Below are 21956 nucleotides of genomic sequence, written 5' to 3'. Positions count from 1 at the left end.
GTTTAAAGACACTTGCGGTCAAAAATGTTTTTAAGTTTATTTAAAAAAAAATTATAAATATATATCCTTTATCCTCTAAATATGTATAATAAAAATAGGTCCCACTTTATATTAAGTTCCCTTGACTACTATGTACTTACATTTAAATGAATCATTTGATACAATGCACTTATTGTGTACGTACATGTTTTTACATTGTACTTATTTTTTTTGTTTTAAGTACATAGTAGTTAAGGCCATCTAATATAAATTAGGACCTAAAAATACATATCCTTTATCCTCTAAATATTACGGTGACAGGGGACTTGTTCGGTTCACTTGTTGTCATGGCAATGACATATTAATTTGTGGGAATGTGATAATAAGTTGTGTCCACAAGATCATTTTGTCGACGTATAACGACACTTATGTCGTGGCCACGCAATGTAAAGTCATGGCATCAAGATCTTATGTTGAGGGAACAATATATTTTTCTTGTGGCCAAAACTTCTTTATGTTGAGGGAACAACATCTATTTCTCATGACCACAAATTAAATGCATAAACAACCTGCATGACAATAGCAACCTGACTCTGAAGGATGGACAAAACTAGAATGAGGATGTTGGGTGCTCGGTATTGATATGTTAATATCAGATGATCTGACAAATATCACCAATATTCAATTTACCAGGATGTGCACCAGATTTAAGTCCTTTGGGTTTTTACATTTGATATGCAGCAGGTTTTCTACACACAGATCTGATGGGTCTGGTCTGAAACCACAGCAAGACCGGTCCAGTCTGTCATTCACCTGGAGGAAACAACAAATGAATCACATGTTAAAGAAATTACATGTAATCTCTGTTATATGAAAAATAGACAATAACACTTTAGTTTGCGACCATTTCTCACTATTAACTAGTTGCTAATTAGCTTGCAGCTAGCATATTGGCTGTTTATTAGTACTTATAAACCACACATTAATGCCTTATTCTGCACGATCATATTCTACATCCCTTAATCCTATACCCCATACCTAAACTTAACCAACTACCTTACTAACTATTAATAAGCAGTAAATTAGGGGTTTGTTGAGGCAATATAGTGAATATGTGTTCCTCATACTAAACTGTGACCAAATAGACATTCCTTTAATCTCTGTTATGTCAATAGACATTCACAAATATAAGCTTTTAAACTACATCTTTTTAAACCACTTATAACTTAAAAATAAAGTGTTATGGTGAGCTGTAGTAATCCAAGAGATGCAAGAAGATGATCAAACTGACTTTGAACACCAGGTTTACGAGATCACCTGTCCATTCAGTCTTAATAGTTAATGGTAAACAAACTTGGCTTGTTGTACTCGAAGGAGGCTCGAGCTCTGAGCTAAAACCCCCTATAACAGTACTGCGCAGAGGGAGAATAAGAGAAATTGAGGAGGAGATTGGGAGGAGGAGGGATGCTGGAAGAATGGTGCAGTGCTGGGATGCTGGGATGACACAGTGACTGCTGCTTATGTACCTTCGTAATGATGATTGACAGGACTGAATGTTAAGGCTCTTCCTGAACCTACATTTGGAACTACATTTAAACAACCCACTACAGTAGACGCTATACATTAACATTAGACAAGGGACTAAGGAAAACTCAGGGCTTAAATACACAAGGAGGCTAATCAACAGAACTGGAGACAGGTGCGAAGCATAATCAGTAACCATAGAAACAAACAAGGATCGGGAACACAGGCAAACAGAACAGAACCAAACCAAAACACTAAAGCCATGTTCAGACTGTCAGTCCAAATCTGTTTTTTGTGCATATCCGATTGGAATCTGATCATATTTAGCAAGTGTGAATGGCAAGAAAATCCAACATGTTCTCCAGACAATAAGCCTATATAGGTCGCTTGTCACTTCCCTGAAATACGACCCATAGGAGCGTTTACTAAAGTTGCGCCCCTATCGACAACAGGACTCTTTCATTTTAATGCATTGTTCCCTTTTATCTGCGTCATATTTCGGTTTTCACGTAGCTCAATTGGCAGAGCATTGCAATATATAACAATATGCATGCGTGTGATCATGCGCTCGTGGGTTCAATCCCAGGGAACGCATGTGCTCATAAAGTGTATATGCACTATAAATCACTATGGGTAGGTTTCGGGGTGGGGTGGTTGTAGTCGTTAATAAAAAAAAATGAGTTTTGCTAAATGGAAATAGGACAAATGGTGTAAAAAGTCCACACATTGCATTTAAATGAACACGCATTTTGATTGGTAACGACAGTCATGCGTCATTTCGTGACGACAGATGTAACACGACACTGTCATTATTTTTACGCCAGCTAGAGGGCGCCTGACTTTTAAAACGTAAATATAGGTTGTAATAAGGTGCTTGAAAAACGACCTATAGGGTCGTTTTTTTTTTGGAGGACAGTCTGAGAAAATCACATGAAATGCGATTTTTACAAATCCATTCATATGTGGTTTGAAATCCTATTCACATTGCATTTCAGGAAATACATTTCAGTCTGATCACAGTCGGATTCTGCGTGGTATATGTCACTTTCTCACGCCACATAAAATATAAACATGCCAGATATTGTTATAGGAAACATGCTGAAAGTCGCTGCAGAAGCAATGTTGTGTCTGTGGAGACAACAGCACAGAATAAGCCGCTCATACCAGCCTCCTTCCTTTCTGCCGCTGTCTCAGAGGATGTAGTAGTCCAGCACTGTGGCTACACATTGTCATGTTGTAAATAAGAAACATCTGTTTGCAAACCCCTCCATGTTGTTGTTGTTGTTTTTTTGGCATATGTTTACTAACGCAACGTTATTGCCATATGTAGAAACCAATGCAAATATTCAGGAAAACGAAAGAGCGCCACAGGACACACAAATCAGATCCGGTTGTGATACGCAATGGGGACAGTTAATAATTTAGATCAGATTCTAACAGGATACACAAATAATCGGGTTTGGACTGACAGTGTAAACATAGCCAAAGAAACAGTTAACCATTTTTTCCTAGTGCAAAGAACATTTTAATATTCTGATTCTGAATAACCTTTTTCCACTATAAAGAACCTTTTGTGCAATGGAAAGGTTCAATGGTAGTATGAACAGTTTTCAGACTCATTCTTCCTTTAACCCTGCAAGCAACTACTTGCAGGACAGAGAGTATTAAGAGATTCCAGTGGTATTATCTTTTCTCACAAGATTTAACAACATTCCTGTATGTTGTGATACCACACTGTGGGTGAGGAGTTAAGGTGAAATGTGATCCTGTGGTGCAGAAAGTGTGTTTTACCAGCTCATTCCCAGTTAGAACACCTTCCTTCCCTCTCAAACTCCACAGGCCATACTGACACATCACTGCTATATTTCACATTGTAAAGTGAACTAGATCTGATCTCAGAACAACTCTGTTTATCCACTGAAAATGGATATGATTTCAAAAGCTTGCTATTAAATATTATAAGCAACTAATCCCCCCCTACCCCATGGACTTTAGAGGGTATAAAGATTTAAATAAAAAAAAATTAAAGATAAATAATAAATAAATAAAAGAAAAGGACCTTTTGTTGTTGTTAATGTAATGAACAACACCTGTGGTTACCAATAAAAGTAATAAAAGGTAATTAAGGCATAGGCATAATTTATATATAATTTTTATATAGACAAGGCATAATTTAACTGAAGATGCCAATTGGTTTAATATATTGTACAGTCCTTTTATGCATTGAAATTCATGATTTCTTTTTAAATAAAACTGAAATCACAATATGGCTTATTGCAATTGTGTCATAATTTACTCTTTTCATTTCATTGAGCTTGTATGTATATATATATATATATATATATATATATATATATATATGGATAACTGGAAAAAAATGGTTTCTATTAGAAAAGTCTTTGTCAATTATGTAGAAGATGATAAAATAGATAGATAGAAAAAGATGCCTATGTCACTTGTCTACATGCTGATATTATACTAAGAATATAAAAACATTTTTACATCAGCTCAGTTTCTGTGACAGCTGCTGTCAGTTGGCAGTATCAGAAGCAGACAGTCGTCAACATACATTGTGTTCTTCTCGAACATCATACTCAAATCTATGCTCTCTTTCCTCACACAGCCGGCACTGTGATAACCTTAGGGCTCGCTTACGTAATGTTCTAGCCCAGTACTGCCACTGAACCATAGTGAATGCCACAGAGCATTTCTGTTGAAGACATTTCCAAGTCACGGCCGCTCAAATTCCTAATCATGTGACCTTTTGCTCAGAAACCAAGACCATCATTTTTGCCATTGGTTTGAGAGATGTTGGGTTTATATATTCAGGGACTGTATTCATACCACATGACACTACTAGTGAAAGAAAAGAAAAGAAAACAAAAATAACAAAATTATATTGTAATTACAAATTATACTGGTAACACTTGGTGGTCCACTTTAGATATTCTACTAACTATAAGTAATTTTGCTACTACATGTCAACTAACTCTCATTAGAGTATTAGTAGACTCTCTGCTTAAATCTGCTAACACTATTTTGATGCTCCCCAACAGACATTCTAGACTTTAAGTAACTACATGTCAACTTATTCTACAACTTGAACCCTAACACCTAACCCTAACAGTCTACTAAAAGTCTAGTACAGTCTCTATATAACCTAATGAGAGTTAGTTGACATGTAGTTGCAAAGTTTTTATAGTGTCTAAAGTGGACCATCGAAATTAAGTGTAACCATTATATTTAGCATATTCAGAACTACAATTTGATTTAAAAGCATCTTGAATCCTTGAATAGATGCAAGGAAATCTGACATTTGTACAAAGGAGTTCACATGGTCCAAATTTTTGTATTTGACCGTGAAGTAATGCTGGATGTTACTTTTTTTTACTTTTAACCACTTACATACAAATAAGTAAAGTAACAAAATATTTGAATATTATAACTTATAATATTAGTTTATATCTTTAAGTATCCAGTTCCTGTTTTATAGAATCTTGTGTTGAGTGGAAACTGTGTGAAAATGAAAAAAAAATATCTCAAAGAAGAGAAAATAGAAGCCATGACACATCTTTATCTATATCAGTGGTTCTCATATGGTTTTACTTAAAGAGATTTTCTGTTCAGGGTACTCACTGATTTTTTTTTTTTTTTTTTTTTTTTTTTTGTGATTTCCTTGCCTGGAAAAGTCAGGGCAAAGGATAAAATTCTTAAAAACAGAAATAATGGAACACTAAATTATAAAAATGACATAGAATGAAAAAGGAAAATTTCATTAACAATAGCTAGCCATTATCCATGTCAATAGTGTAGCGATGCATGAAGCTTGCTTCCAAACCAAGCAGCTTTATATTGGTAAATGTGAAAATTGCACCAAAAAACAAACAAACAAAAAACACACAACAACATCAGCCTTGAATGCAATGTAAAATCCATGTGGAGAAAATTTTCACCTCTTTTCTCTTTCTGTATAAAAGTTGCTAAGCCTATTTCATTTGCTATCACTCACAAATTCATTCATTTGACATTTGACTTGACATTTGATATTCAACAGTGCTTTGATCTGCCTGCATGTAAAGCTGCTTTGACACAATCTACATTGTAAAAAGCGCTATATAAATAAAGGTGACTTGACTTGACTTGCTATCCTAAGTATGTATCAGATTATAGGGTTAGTTGCATTGTATTTACTGCATTATCTGACTACCTCCCGTCTATGATCCTGTCAAGCCAGATCTGTGGCCCACCACAGAACCACTGATCTAGATTTCAGAGCAGCACACAGAAGGTCTTGTGGTGACAGTGAGTGTGTCCTTCACACTGTTCTGTGCTTAAGGGTGTGAGGTTTCACATCAGTGCCATCAGAGGTGCTAAATGAATAGAGAGGAACAAGTGTTCAAGGGTCCCAGTCAGCAATTTCACCAAATCAATACAAAGCTATTAGCTGTTGGCCATGTTACAGCTATTGACTTTTCTTCTAAGATCTAATGTATTATTCATGGACATCCATACACCCACGTTTTCACAGTACACAGTTTTCACACACAGATTATACTCACAAATCCATCAAGCACATTCATGAGCACATGCAATTACACATGCAACTCATGGGTGCGCAACATTATCTACAGTATATCTGCCATCAAGTGATATCTTCACACTTGATTTAGCGTGGTTTGTAATCAAGTGGGAAGACCTTGTAAGTTTTTTTCTTGAACAAAATTCTCTTAAACAAAATTTGGTAAAACAGTACAAACTCCACAAAAGAAACTCAATTGTTGTACAAAAGTGCAGTAAATTGCATAGAATGGCTTTCTTAAAAATGTTTCCTTGATGCTCATCGTGCAAAATTAGTAAAAGGGGAGCGAAGATTATACTTTTGTAAAGATTAGTATAAAATCACAAAACCGCAAAGGAAGTTTCAACCAGTCACTTTCACTTTCAACCTGTTCAATAAAAAGGATGCATGCATCCATCTATTCTAATTTTAATTAAGCGTCACCATGACGACAATGGTTCTTTAAAAAAATTGTTGCTATGTGTAAAAGACATCTTCTAAACCTGCTAATGATGTGATACCAAATCACAATCCTCATGTGATCAAGATTTTATATAATCATTCACAGTGAATAAAAGTCTCTCTTGTTACAGTTCTAACGTTGCCAACACCATATAAGCATGATCTGGAAATTATTATGGAATAATTATTAATTCATTAATTTGTTTGTTTGAGTTTTTTTGTTGACTTTTTATCATTTAGTCTGAAAAAGTTACACTGCAGAGCTTTCAAGAAATCATATATTTCCATCCTAGGACCAAAGGTAATAATCTTCATAGATATTAGGGGACCCCCAATATTTAAATACAAGTTTTTCAATGGCTGATTCCTAAAGCATTACTCCAAATCCTATATGGTTACAATGAAGTACCAATCTGTTTGAACCATGTAGTCATGTATAATTAGTGTTGGGAAAAGTAACTTTTAAAAGTAATGCATTACAATATTGTGTTACTCCCTAAAAATGTAACCGATTGGTTACTTGTTTACTTTTTATATAAAGTAATGTGTTACATTACTTTTGCATTGCTTTTTCTCATCTGCGCTGGGCTTACTTGTTTGTTTTTTAATAAAAAAAATAAATAAAAAAAAAGGTTTAGTAAATGTAAAGGCCCTTTCACACAAGGTGTATTCTTTAACATATTTCATTATTACAAGTTTGTGTAATATTCTAAATTTGCATTTCACTGTTTTTATTCATTTTGAGGAATACTGAATCTGTTTTTGTGCAAGTGAGATAAGTAAATGCTCACATTTAGTCTAGAACTATAATAACCATCATGTTTACACAGCGCACACAACACCTCTGCACTTAAGATTTCTCTTAACATGGGGACAAGAGAGGTGTCAGTCAATATATGGCAAAACAAAGTATCTTGTGTTATCCGAAAAAGTAAATCAGATATGTTTTTGTAAATTTAAAAGTAATGTTGCTTTACTAGTTACTTGAATAAAGTAAACTGATTACATGACTCACGTTTCTTGTAATGTGTTACCCCCAACACTGAATATGATTATAAGGGGGGTTTATTTTAAGATCGAGAAAGAAATTTTAGCATCTAACATTTAATATTATTTTCAATAAAAGCTGTGTGTGACTACAGTAAGTTCAGTATCCTGTTAATTATATATGTAGTACGTCATAGCAACATGCAAGACACATCCTTCCTCAAAGTAAACTGTTTACACTCCTCTGCCAAGTCTGTGATGGACTGATGGCAGCTTATACCGATCCTAGAGGCCAAGAAAAAAAATCCTAGAAAATAAATGTAATAAAACAATGGATTGATAACATGTTTGCTCATAGTAGGTCATGAACAGATAATTAAACTACGATAAATCACAGTTTCATTAATTACATGTCAAACACACACTCTATTTTGAACCTTCCTGTGATTCAGCTGGCTAGTACCTTCCTGGTTATCACTTACAAATATTGTTTTAAACAAGGTTAACTTGTTCATGAACTCACAGTGATTGAATTTTTTAATTAAAAATCATTCTGAGAGCTATTTTAAGAAAGCCGACCAGGAAGAAAAGAAAACAAAAGCACCCATATCATATGAAACTGCTTATAGGTAAAGTGTGTCATTTTCTTTCAATTTTCTTTAAACTGCTTTCTCGTTTCCTAGTATATCTAAGACAATAGGTAATTTTGAGTTTGGTTTTTCAATATTGTTATTAAGCTTTTATTTATATGCAAATATTAATTTAAATTAAAAGCTTTAGGATATATATGTAACTTTTAAAATGATTAAGCTGCTTGTTGTGAACCTATATAAAATACTAAAATAGTTCAGTGGATTATTTTGCCTTGATACAGTCTTTCTTATAGCAGTGGTGTTTCTTCTTATCTTGTAAATGTTTACATTTTGATATTCTTCTTAATTTTTAATAGAGATGTGAATTTGAACTCTGGATCAAACCCTGAGTTGACAGAGAATGTTTATAGTGAACTTTGTGAGACCCCTGAACCTGATCTAAACCAGTTTGGATTTGTTTGGTTTGTCAACTCCAGACCTATTCTGAAAATCAGTCTTTTCAACAACCTTTGTGCAACAGGCCTTTAACTGACTGAGCGTCCCAACCAACATAACATAACAATCATGGCTCAACCAATGACTTGAGTTTGAGGCACAACTTACTGTTAGTCTAAACAATGACAGATGGGGCAAGTGTTCAGAAAACTTGTTTAAAACCTAAAATCACACACTTCACCTTTAAGAGGGTCTGTTTTGAACAGGAAAAATGCCAATGCTAAAAATGGAAGACATTAATTACTCTAAATACCAGGCTTGGCAGGTCTGCCATTATGTAACTGGCAGCCCTAAATTTTGTGACTCATAAAAGAGTTTCTAACCACAACAGTCAAAGACAATTTAAATGCATATAGAGTCATATAACCTTGAAACCTTTTAAACTTAAGACCATTTCTATTTTATATTTATATTTATAAATATATATTTATATTGAGTTATATAGATAATCATATTTTTATATTATATTATAAGATAATCATGTTTTCTTGTGTAATTTGCAATTTACTCTCATAAAATATGTTTTTACACATTTAGACTTAAGAGTTTGTGGAAACCAAATATCCAAAATATTATCTGTTTCAGTGTCTCTTACCTGCAGCAGGAAGTCAAACAAGGCCAGCCGCCCCCACTCTGAGTGATGAACTCCCACACATGTTGTAAAGTTCAACGGTACCCCAGTACCACACCTGCTCTTAAGCAGAGTCTGATATTGTGGCCAAGTAAGTGAAAAAGAGTTCTGGTCATTCTCAGCATCAGACAAATGCTGGATGCTGGGGTCCCACCACACCACCGGTCTGGGAGATCCAGTTGTGTACCTGTATGGTAGAATCTCACTGTGGAATGTTCTCAACACTGCGGGCAAGCTCCGGTTCAGACCTAGAACTCTGTCCAGGTGAAAGGCGAACACCTCAAACCAGTCATTGGGGCGTTTTATGAGAGCACAGCTTCCTGTCTGGCAGCATTTGATATGATTGTCCCCTGCAGAAGCAAAAATGTCATTTCTATCACTGAATCCAACCTGAAGCACTTGACCATGGCCTGGTAGCCTGGCTTTGCTCAACACAGTGCCTCTGGAGAGAAGCGCCATCTTTTTCATATCATCCTCACTGAGCCAGGGTAGAGACTCTGCTTTGGTCTGGTTCCAGTTTTCAATAAAAGTTTCATCAGAGACAGTCTTACACCAGTCAGTGGCTGAATCTTTGATGCCAGCCTCTGCTGGAATCCTGTCGTTGTTTTCTGCCCCGGATTTGGGCCTCTTCCTCTCAAAGGGCCCTGCTTGTCTTTCATGTGTCCCTGCTTCTTTAGGGGCCTGTTTCAGTTTTACCACCTGCTGTGTATCAGAGAACTGCCCCACAAGCCTCTTTACTTTGTCCCCATCTGGAGCACATTTGTGCCTGCATGTCTTGTTATTTGGGTGGAGGCTTTGGATGCTGGCAGGCTGAGGGAAAGCTGGGTCATGTCTGGAGCGAAGAAGATGGATGGTTGTGTTAGAGTTGCTGCTATTTCCTAGTCTACTGGCTCGCCCTTTTTTGGCACTGGCTGCAAATGGCTTGGCTAGACGCTTGTTTGTGTTCTGCAGATAGCGGTCTTTTTTGTTTGCTTTACTTTTTGGAGGCCTTTTGGTTGATACTTTTTCCTTAACTTGTTTTCCGGAGGAAAATGATAGTTGATGATGGTTGACCATCAGGAGATGCTTAGCGGAATCTTTCATTTTAGGGTTCTTCCGGGTTCTGCTGTTCTGTCCGTATGAAGACACTGGAAGGTAAGGTCTCAGAGACCACTTCTCGACCAGCTTGCTGGGTTTGTTATTGCGGGGGCCCCGTACATTCACCCTGCTCTGCTCAGATGGGAAGGGAGGAAGGGTGCATATCATCGCCACTGACAGACCGAAGAAAAAAAGGAAGGCCACCACAAACCGACATTTTAGTCTGAACTTCAACCACACTCTTAGAGCCTGAAAAGACACAGCAGAGAAGGTAGTGGTAAAGATAAATGGTACAATAAAGTCAGCAAGCAAGTCGTAAATCTCAAAGAGAAAAGGTTTTGTAAACTCTACAACAGGAAAAGCAGTTTGGATTTCAGGGAAGGTAAGGAAATCTAAATGAGCGAATGTTTTTAGAGGGAATTCCATTCAGAGGTCTGGATGTTGAACACATGCTTGAGATTCATTTCACCCTTTTCCATATGTGGTTAAAGACTGACATTATGCCTAGAGATATTTTCCATATGTGTCTATTCCATTGTACACTCCAGGTTCTACAGTGTCAGACTGAAATGTTGACTGAATATTTCGAAGCTGTTAGTTTTACAGAGATAGGCCTAGGCTGGAGAATTAATCAGACAAATACGGAATGTTTAGTTCACCATGAAATCAAAATGAATTCTTATTTTGGTAACACTTTATTTCGATGGTCCACTTTAGACATTCTAATAAATAACTTTGAGACTACATCAATTAACTTACATTAAAGTATTAGTAGACTGTCTGCTTAATATCTGCTAACACTTTATTTTGATGCTCCCCAACAGACATTCTACTGACTATACATAACATAACTGCAACTACATGTCAAATTATTACACTAACCCAAATCCTTACATTTAACCCTAACCTAACATCCTACTACAGTCTACTAATACTCTAATGAGAGTTAATTGACATGTAGTTGACAAGTTACTTATAGTTAGTAGAATGTCTAAAGTGAACCATCGAAATAAAGTTGTAAGCCTTATTTTGTATGAAATATTGCAGTATTTATTATAAATGATTTATCTGTGCACATCATTATATATATATATATATATATATATATATTTAAATCACGTGCTTTCATAATCTTTAACCAAAATAACTTCTCCCTCTTGCAACGGCATGTCTTCTCTGATCTGATGACGTTTTTACTGGTGTGAGGGCAGGACAACCTGTCAATCACATGATGAGATCACAGCAATAGCAAATGACAGCAATCCAATGATCCAATAAAATTTTGATGAACAAAATCAAGTCCTGCACTACTTTTATTGCGTATAGCCGTTTCACTCAGATATATGTCACAATGCTAAAGAAAAGACTATTGCAACTTCTATTTCATGCCGAATTTGACATCTAGCAACAAACATTAGTGAGCGAATGCACAATGCCTGGTTAATGTCATTGTGGCTTGTTTTTTAGTTGCAGTCTCTAATTTTCCTGCCCTAGCCATGACCCGTTCTAAACTGGGCAAAGCCTGTCATTTAGGGTTTAGAAGAGGTACCAATCCTCACAAAATTGTACACACAAATTTTTACAGTTTAAAAAATATAAAGCTTGAAAAAAAATCACAAAATTTTGCTAAAAAGCCTTGATTTTTTTGTTTACCGTGTCAAACAGTGTTAGGTAAACTTAGCAACAACAAGCTATAGTAGTCAGACTAAAGTGAAGCTCTTTTGAAAAAGTAGTTAGCTACATTAATAAAAATAAAATAACTAAAGATATTTAAATATCTTTAAAATATATAGCCATACTTTGATATCATTTATAATTGAATAATGCTAGTCATTACGAAAAGTAGTTTGTTACTGAAAAAGCTCGGTGTTCTGACGTAGAACACGGAAGCGCTGCACTGTGCTTACTACGTCAACAGCGTAGGAGACTGACATGGAAGAGAAGAGATTCTTGAATGAATCGTTATTTTTGTTTTGTTTTTTCCCACAAAAATTATTCTCGTCGCTTCATAAAATTAAGGTTGAACCACTCTAGTCACGTGGACTATTTTATCAATGTCTTTAGTACCTTTCTGGGCCTTGACAGTGGTAATTAAATTGCTGTCTATGGAGGAGTCAGAGAGTTCTTGGACTTCATAAAAAATATCTTAATTGTGTTCTGAAGATGAACGAAGGTCTTACGGGTGTAGAACGACATGAGGGTGAATAATTAATGACAGAATTTTCATTTTTGTGTGAATTAACCCTTTAAGCTGGATAATGACACTTTTTTTTTTCTAGAGCTGCTGTACAGCCAAAACAAACGTTGTTGCATTATTTTCCTGTTATCACTGTAAAGCTGCTTTGAAACAAGCTGCATTGTAAAAAAGCTATATAAATAAAGGTGACTTGACTTGACTACTGATCAAATGTAGAATAGTTACTCCCCAACACTTGAAAGTGCAATTTTAGAACAATTCAATATACAAAACCTTAGAAAATATGCATTTCATGATACCGAACTGCCATGTATTTCCATTCCACATATATCTGGATGCTAAACAGGAAAGAAAGTTCTCAATACGGTGAGATCTCTCCTTCCTGGCTGACATTTTTATGACTTTAGCAGACGTGCACCTGTGAAAGACTTCCATTATGCTTCAGTTTAAAGAATGCATTGTGTGAGGTTTCACAAGGCTGAGGGAAGCATCAGTTAAAATACAGACTGGACAGGTTACGGCCTGTTTGACTGCTAACTTACACAAAAAAGTGAATGTTTCTTTGAAGGCAAGTGGATATTTAGGTCATAATTATGCATGAGGGAACCTTGCAGATTTCTAGTTGCTGCCAGGTTCAGTAGGTTTTTGCCATATTTGCTGTGCAGTAGTTTGGTAAAGGTGTCAAAAATCAAATAGATGTACAGTGGATACTTAAGCCACACATGTACTACAAACGTCACTGCATTATATAGCACAATACTAAAGCAAGTGGTCTAAAGATAGCACAAGCACACTTTCCAAGGCCCTGTTTTCACCTGGTATCAAGATGCGTTTTGGTCGATCGGATCGCAAGTGGACAACACTAAATACAGGTGTAAATGGGGTGTAAAATGTTTTGAACTCGTCCACTTTCGACCACTTCCAAAGGTAGTCGAAAACGCATTCGACCCGGATTGCTTTCATAGTGGGAACACTCATGTGGTCGAATGTGTTTGAACAGCCACTAAAGACCACCTCCTGAGACCACTAAAGTCCGCCTACTGACCTTGTGCGTAAACGTAATGGGAAGCACGCAACCCTTACGGAACAAAAATATATGGGAATATACTGCAAAATATAATGAGATATATTACATAATACATTTCCATATATGGGAAACTAGTGCTTATATTTTTCAATATACTGCAATATATGCATTGACCATGTATGGATATATATTGATAAATATAAGATATTTATAAATGAAGACAAAAATAGCTTTACATTCATAAAGTTTTATCCTTTATTGTGTGCACATATTGCACATACATGTTCCCATATAAATGTGAATGTTTTGTACACACATATATACACTATTAAGATAATAACTTTATTTAAAAAGTAATGGCTGTGCATGTTATAGCACAGTGATAGTCTCTTTGGTAGAAACTTTAGTACATGCAGGTGTGCTTTTGTTAACTAACTTGAAAATATGAAACATTTAAAATGTTAATAATTATAAAATATAAGAAATGTGTTACATAATATATTTTACCATATATGTGTTTATACTGCATGAGTAAATATATCTGCAATATATTATGCATGCAGTACCATATCTGACCACATATAAATCTATATATTATGAAGTATATTACTGAATAGAAAATTACATACATTATGATATATTAGTAAATATATTATCACATATTTTTCAATATATGAAAGCGGCAATTCCTTATGTATTATTCAATATATTGTAATATATTTATGCAATATATTTTTCTGTATATTTTCAAATATACTGTTAAATCATGTAATATATTGATCATTCATATATAGGGAAATATATTTTCTTTCCATAAGGGAAGCCAGACAGGACTTAAACTTTGTTGGCTGAAGACCCAAGTTTGAAGACGAAAAACATACCAAGCACAATGTTCTCTCCCCATTCTTGATTTCTAACACGCTCTCACAGCATCCGGCGTGGTCTCGCAGCTGTCATAGCAGAAACGAAAGCTGAAGCTCTCCGTATGTTTTTCCATCATCTCTGGGCGCGTTCATATGTAAATTGCGTGGGCTTATTTTGTCCATTAGATTGAAGGATCTGAAAAACCCATACATTTAGCCACCCATAGACCCTCCCCTCGAGGAAATCAGGACAGAAGTGGTTGAAAGTGGACAAAAGAGACACCAGGTGTAAATGAGAATGTGTCTGCCTCGTCTACTTGTGATCCGATCGACCAAAACACAAAGCGCCTGTGTGTGTCTGTGTGTAAGAAAATTACTTTTTGCAGCCAATCACGGTAGAAGTGCATGTCGGATAAAATGTGTCTTTATAAGTTTTATTCAAAGAGATTTGGCTCTCCCACACACATTCAGAAACATATATACAACAAAAAATCAGTTTCACAAAAGAAAATCTTTAAATTCAAGGCAGTGTGATAACAGTGAGTCAGAGCCAAAATCCCTTAGCAATTCACAATATCTAAACAAACTGTTAGGAAATCACACAACACACTGAAGCACTGATCCAGAGACACAGAACATCTGCCAAAACAAATAAAACAAAACCTTCACAGCCACTAACATATCTTAGACCTTTGAAAGTATCAAATGTGTTTGATTACCCACTGGTGAGTGAACAGAAAGGTAACTAGACATTCAGATGGTTAAAGGAAAGGGTTGAAAGTCCTATATAGCTGGTGTGAAACTTGAAATAAACAGAACTTCATACTAAAAGTTGTTGTGTCTGTGGTTTAGACGACCCTTGCAAATGAAGTGCCTTGCATTAAGCTCTCAGTGTTCCTTTTAACAACTAAGCATATTGACACTGTGTGTTAAACTGGCAAACCCAAACAGCACAAACAAGTATGGCAAAGACATCACACTGTTAAACAAGGCAGCCATCCAAGCACAACAAACACAAGGAGACAGACTGAGAACATGAAGAGGAATTACTCAGACAAGTACAATGTTTTGTGGAAAACATGCTCACATCTCAAAGTTATTGTTTTTCTGGGTCTTACTTGAACAGACTATGCCTTCATGACTCAAAACACAGTGTATAAATTAGCCACTGGTAAAATAATGGAAAGAAATTATATAAGTAATAAAAACCAAATAGCATTACATAAAAAACCTCCAAATGAATCCAACCAACATGTTGTCTACAGTCAAAATATGACATGATAGTTACTTCTCAAAGCGGATCATTCAAAGCAAGGTGTGTGAAGTGTTAATGTAAGGTGATATATATCACTCTTGTTTGTTCTTGCTATCTCTTTCTCTTATCTGCTCAGTTAATTTGGCTCATTTTGTCCCATTTTACCAGCAGTGATGAAACCCTATTAATGCAAATGTACCCTTCAGTAAAATATACACAACCCATCAAAAGTTTGGAATAGTAAAATATTTATATATTTTTATGTTTTTAAAAGAACTTATGCTCACCAAAGTTACAGTTATTTGATCAAAAATACTGTAAAAACAGTACAATTGTAAAATTACTACAATTTAAAACAACTGTGCGGCAAGGGGGGTGTGGTTCAGCTCAGCTGACCCTGCCTTTCTACTCATTTCCTTGAACCTGCGTTACAAGCTCTTTTCTATTTTAATATATTTTAAAATGTAATTTTTCCTGTGATGGCAAAGCTTAATTTTCAGAAGCCATTGCTCCAGTCTTCAGTGTCACAGGATCCTTCAGAAGTCATTCTAATATGATGATTTGAGGCTTAAGAAACATTTCTTATTTCAGCTTTTGCTGCATAATATTTTTGTGGAAGCACTCAAAAGTTTGGGGTAAGAGAATTAAAAAAAAAAAAAAAAGAGAAAAGAAATCAATACTTTTAAATGCAGCCTTGGTGAGCATAAGAGACTTCTTGCAAAAACATTAAAAAATTTGACCTGTAATAAGGTACAAGAGGCTGTGCTGTATTGTGAATAAGTCACGGCTGAAGGCTGTTAGGCACGACGCGAAGCGGATATTAAAGCCAGAAATATGAATCAATGCAACTTTCATGAAGTAAACTTTTTCTAAAAGCCTTCCTTCAGACAGAAAAAATTGTCCCTGACCGTGAACAGCAACAGAAGTTAAGCCATTAGATGGTGGCAAAGACTGTCTTTATGAGTGTGTCAGTAGCGAAGACTTTTATATTGAAAAGACTGAATTGTTTTGGAAACGGAACAAGACGCAACTGACAAATGGTTTGACTAGCGACTGTCAGTCATGGGAAAACCCCTTAAATGTTAAAAGGACAAGATAATACATCGGACATTTAAACAGATTTTTTATTATGAACATATTACTGACCTGAAGGAAAATGCTAAATCTGAATACAGGTAATAAACTCAATCTCTTTCTCACAATACTCTTCTACATAATACAATCAGCTTCAATAAACATTATCAATTGAGAACATACAGTTTACATTGCTAAGAGTGGTTGCTAAGGGTGTTGTGTAGTGATACACAGAACCGTTGGGTGAAGCGGTCATAGCCATGTTTTATCGTGAATAAACACAGCTATTGACCAATCAGAATCAAGGACAGGAACCAACCAATTTTAGAAAAAAGTAAGCATGAAGGCCCACCCCTAAACCCAATTGTCATTGAGGAGTAAGCAGATTCTACGAAAACATGCAATAAGATTCAGATGCATTAGCCATCAATTCACCTAAACTTAAAATGATAATGACTTGCCATGAGAGTATGTTGGATTTTGAAGTAAACTAAAGTAAAAAAAACTGAAATTACCCTTATTTTAATCAAAAGTAGGTTACTCGTTTCCCCTAAAAAACACAATGAAGACATCTGAATGTGAGTTTGTTCTTCCTGAAATAGCAGTTTATCAAGCTATTCTTAGACGAAAGGCGACAGCAAAAGAAAACTATAGCTTAACTGTCACACTCTCACTTTTAAGGGCTAGTCCAGAAGGAAGAAAATAGACCAAAACCTACAAGAAAAATAGAAACAGTGTTCTGTGGAAGTTCTAGTTCCCACTCACCTGCTCACTGGCCCTTCTCATTGAAAATAAATTGTGATCATTCAAGTAACTCTTTCCGAGCAGCTCCCTGTGCATTCATTCTCTGTCCTCTCTCACTTCAGCTGTTTTGTGTCTACAGTACATCATAGAAATAGGATAAGCGGTTTGTCCATGAAAATCTCTTTATGTGCTAGAAGCCAAAAAGCTGCTGTCAGTAGATGTTAAAGGTGAAGTGTGTGTTTCAAAATTAAAATACCTTTTCCTATCCTAGTTTAATATGCAGAGACAACTATAATTAAGCCATTTGCTCTGTTCGTTTGAACACTCTGACCAGCCCAACATAGCAACATTTTCTCAACCAATGGCATGACTTCAGGGCAGTGTAATCAGTTTGGATGACCAATGAAAGATCGGGGGAGTGTTCTATGACTGTTTTTAAACATTTATGGCTGTTCATAAATTTTTTGTAGATCCATTTGTTGCTGCAAGTGCCACAGAAATGAAACACTTCACTTTTAACTTGTATTTACCCAGAACATTCATTTAAATAAATACAGACAGTTCTGTTAGATTTCTATGCATCTTAAAAATGGCATCAGTCCAGAGGAAGTTCCCTGGCATCTAACTATGTTCAGAAAGGAGGAGTTGCTGAATTTCTGATTGAATGAAAAGACTTTATAGAAATGTCAAACTAATTTACAACATCTATCTCTGTAAAGAGCAAGACAAAGGAAACAACCAAACTGTCAGTGTCTGAGTGGTTATGACAGCTGTATTAGAGATCTGAATGAACATCTCATGACAACAGAGAACAAAGACTCACTCAATTCTAAGACGTCTATAAAAAGATCCATCCATCCATCCATCCTTCCATGAATTATTGTCACTGTACATTTATCTGCCAATTATATTTTCATATTGTCATGAAATGGTTAGGTTAAGATATTGTAACTAAAATTAATGTCATTTAGCTTATGCCGTTTATGTTTAGTGTAGGGTGAGATTAGGTACTCAAAAATGTCTTTATAAAGATTTTTTTCCTTTAAAAACAAGCAAACAACAACAACAAATGCTTACTTTAAGAAACTCTGTGTGCCCCAGCATACCAAGATCTTCCATTCCATGACCAGCTGTGGGAAAACTCTGTTTGATGTATGATCTTTCATGCATTGTGCAAAGGTCAGCATTACCCTCTATCCATATAGGATCAGTTATACCACTGCATGCAGGAGGCAAATGGTTCAGGGGGAGAGAAAGGTACACTGAGGGGGAAAAGTGAGAGAGAAAAGAGAGAGAAAGAAAAAAGAGATCAGCCATCTGCTGTCTTGTCTGTCCTGCCTCAGAGTGTCATCAGTGGAGTGCCTTTTTTTATTACGGAGCAGATGCTTTTGACACTAGTGTCATCCTGAAATATATAATGTGCAGGTCTCTGTGTGTAGGATGAAAATGTGTCAGTGACAGTCTGCTGCAGTCATTTATATTCACACACAGAAAAACAACAGAGAAACACACAGCAACAGTAAAAAGAATAAAATAAAAAAAATATATAGAAACAGGCTCTTGTGCCCCATCCTTTGGTAAGCTAATAAATACACAACCAAACATACCAGTATCTGTGCACATGTAGGCTTACTAATTTAAATACCACAAACAGATGCCATGCAGCATAGATTCAACATTCATTGCATAAAAAAAAAACACTGTCCACAGAACAAAATGTGAACAAATGTTTGATAATTAATAACGTCCATGACAAAAAAAATCAATTGCTATAATTTTAATTCAGCATTCATTGCATAAACAAAAACAAACACTGTCCAAAGAACAAAACTTAAACAAGTATTTGATGATTAATAATGTCTATGACAAAAAAAAATCAATTGCCATAATTTTGTTAATTATGTACATCTGTATAAACATCTGTATGTCCAGCACTTCCAGGTTCTACGTCAGAACGCTGACTCAGTATTGGCCAAAGCTGTACCATTTGAGCAGCACAAGGCATGCACAAGGCATGCAGGAGCCGGCCAATAATGAGCCGGCGTAAACAACATAGCAGAAAGACAGGGGAGAGAAAATATTGTTCAATAAAGTAATTTTTATTTATTTATTTATTTTTGTGCACGTCGCTTCATAACATTAAGGTTGAACCACTGCAGTCACGTTGACTATTTTAACAATGTTTTTACTACTTTTCTGGACCTTGAATGATGGTAATTACGTTGCTTTCTATTGGAGATCAATACCTTTCTATTTCATCAAAAATATCTTAATTTGTGTTTTCCTAAGATGAACGAAGGTCTTACAGGTATGGAACGGCATCAGGGTAAGTAATTAATGACAGAAATTTCATTTTTGGGTGAACTAACCCTTTAAGTTCAACCTACTACAATCAAATTTTGAGTTCACACAACTTTTTTCTATTAAGTACAATGAACTTTCATTAATATTTAATTGAAATTAACTCATTTCATTTAATTAGTTTCACTGTTCATTTTTACAGTGGTGTCAACAGCAAGATGCAGCATCTCGTTCCCCTTCTCAGGACACCAGTGTTGCATATGCAACCTGAGACATTTCTTATATTTGATTTTATTGTATATAGTAAATGTAAACCATGGTAAACAAAGTGACGTCAAGCCTCAGTGCATCTTAAGAGGTTAAAGGTGGAGATAAAAATTTAAACATGAAAGGTTACAGTTTATTTCGATAGCCCACTTTAGACATTCTACTAACTAAAAGTAACTGCATGCCAACCAACTCTAACTAAAGAATATTAGTAGACTGTTAGACTTGGGTAAGTAGAATAAGTAGACATGTAGTTGCAAAGTTACTTATAGTCAGTAGAATGTCTGTTTGGGGACCATCAAAATGGAGTGATAGCAGATATTAAGCAGACAGTCTACTACTCTAATGACTGGTAGTTGACATGTAGTTGCAAAGTTACTTGTAGTTAGTAGAATGTCTAAAGCCATGCACACACTTAACGATTGTAAGGCCGATTATAAATTGATACTTATGACTGATCGCGCTCAAACACGTCCAGTCAGAGACAGTTGTGTTCAGTCGGCGATTACAGTCGGTGTTCAAATTTCGTGTGTAAGTATTTAAATCTGCTTCAGTTGAAGGAAACAATCGCTGTGTGTTGAGCGCAGTCTTAGAATACCGTGTGCCCGGCTTAAAGCGGATTATCAAAATAAAGTGTTACCTCATGAAATATTAAATCTGCTACCCTCATTGAACTGTCAAAATATCATATCAGCAGTGGGGGCTTTCTAGAATTTTAGTCTTATAGGTGGGCTTGGCCCCCTACCTGGCACAAGCTGATGTGTCTCAGAGGAATATTTCTTGATACAAGTTTGAGAATCTTGATTAGGCAACAGTCTTGACTGACAATGTTTTTAAATAAATTAAAATAGCATCTGTTTGCCGGTAGATGCAATATGTCAGTAATGGTGGCATATGTGTCATTTTAATGTTTTAATTTCACTGGAACAGAGAGTTTTTGGATGAGCAATAGAGTAGTGGAGTCTGAGAGTTGTGTGACTGAGAGTTGTATGCGGGGGCTTTGCTGCCCTATGTCACCTATGACCGTGTCTGCCACTGCCTAGAGGGAAAAATAATACTTAATGTAATGAAGTTGTTATTTTTTATAATGATTGGGAGGATTCTGAGTGAAATAATCACAAACAGCTGCAGCTGCCATGAAAGGAGATCTCACATAATCACAGACGGGTGCTGACAACTGAGTTAATCACAGATTTTTAGGAGGGCTTAGGCTACGCCCACATTAATCTGAGAAAGAAAATTTTCAAATTTATCTGGATTAATGTGGATGTAGCCTTAAAGGATTAGTTCACTTTCAAATAAAAATTTCCTGATAATTTACTCACCCCCATGTCATCCAAGATGTCCATGTCCTTCTTTCTTCAGTCAAAAAGAAATTAAGGTTTTTGATGAAAACATTCCAGGATTATTCTCCTTATAGTGGACTTCAATGGACTACAAACGGTTAAATGTCAAAATTAGTTTTAGTGCAGCTTCAAAGGGCTTTAAATGAAACCAGACGAGGAATAAGGGTTTATCTAGCGAAATGATCGGCCATTTTCTTAGAATAAATACAAATATATAATATATGCTTTATAAACACAAATGATCGCCTTGCAAGTGCTTCGCCATTCCGCCTTCCGTATTCTTCAAAAAGCTTACGCTGTATGTCCTACGCCTTCCCTATTCTACTTACGGAAAAAATGGAACTGGCGCCGCGTTTGTTCTGTATCGTTTAAAGCCCTTTGAAGCTGCACTAAAACTAATTTTGACCTCCATTGAAGTCCACTATAAGGAGAATAATCCATGTTTTTATCAAAAACCTTAAATTCTTTTCGTCTGAAGAAAGAAGGACATGGACATCTTGGATGACATGGGGGTGAGTAAATTATCAGGAAATTTTTATTTGAAAGTGGACTAATCCTTTAAGGCCAATTCACACT

At 35.7% G+C, this 21956-nt stretch overlaps 1 protein-coding gene across 1 annotated transcript in view; it reads right to left on the bottom strand.

Annotated features, from left to right (window-relative positions):
• The window catches only part of gask1a (golgi associated kinase 1A), a 34008-nt gene that overhangs the window by 5642 nt on the left and 6410 nt on the right, over positions 1–21956 (bottom strand). The window contains exons 2-3 of the mRNA XM_051866520.1: positions 9194–10555; positions 670–792 (exon numbers count right to left, since the gene is read on the bottom strand). Coding sequence (XP_051722480.1) covers positions 670–792; positions 9194–10555 — 1485 coding nt within the window. The remainder of the gene's footprint in view (positions 1–669; positions 793–9193; positions 10556–21956) is intronic.

This window comes from Ctenopharyngodon idella, chromosome 16 (assembly GCF_019924925.1).
Source record: "Ctenopharyngodon idella isolate HZGC_01 chromosome 16, HZGC01, whole genome shotgun sequence".
Lineage (NCBI taxonomy): Eukaryota > Metazoa > Chordata > Actinopteri > Cypriniformes > Xenocyprididae > Ctenopharyngodon > Ctenopharyngodon idella.
The sequence above is the reverse complement of the archived record's forward strand: the minus strand, read 5'-3'. Positions and strand labels throughout refer to the sequence as shown.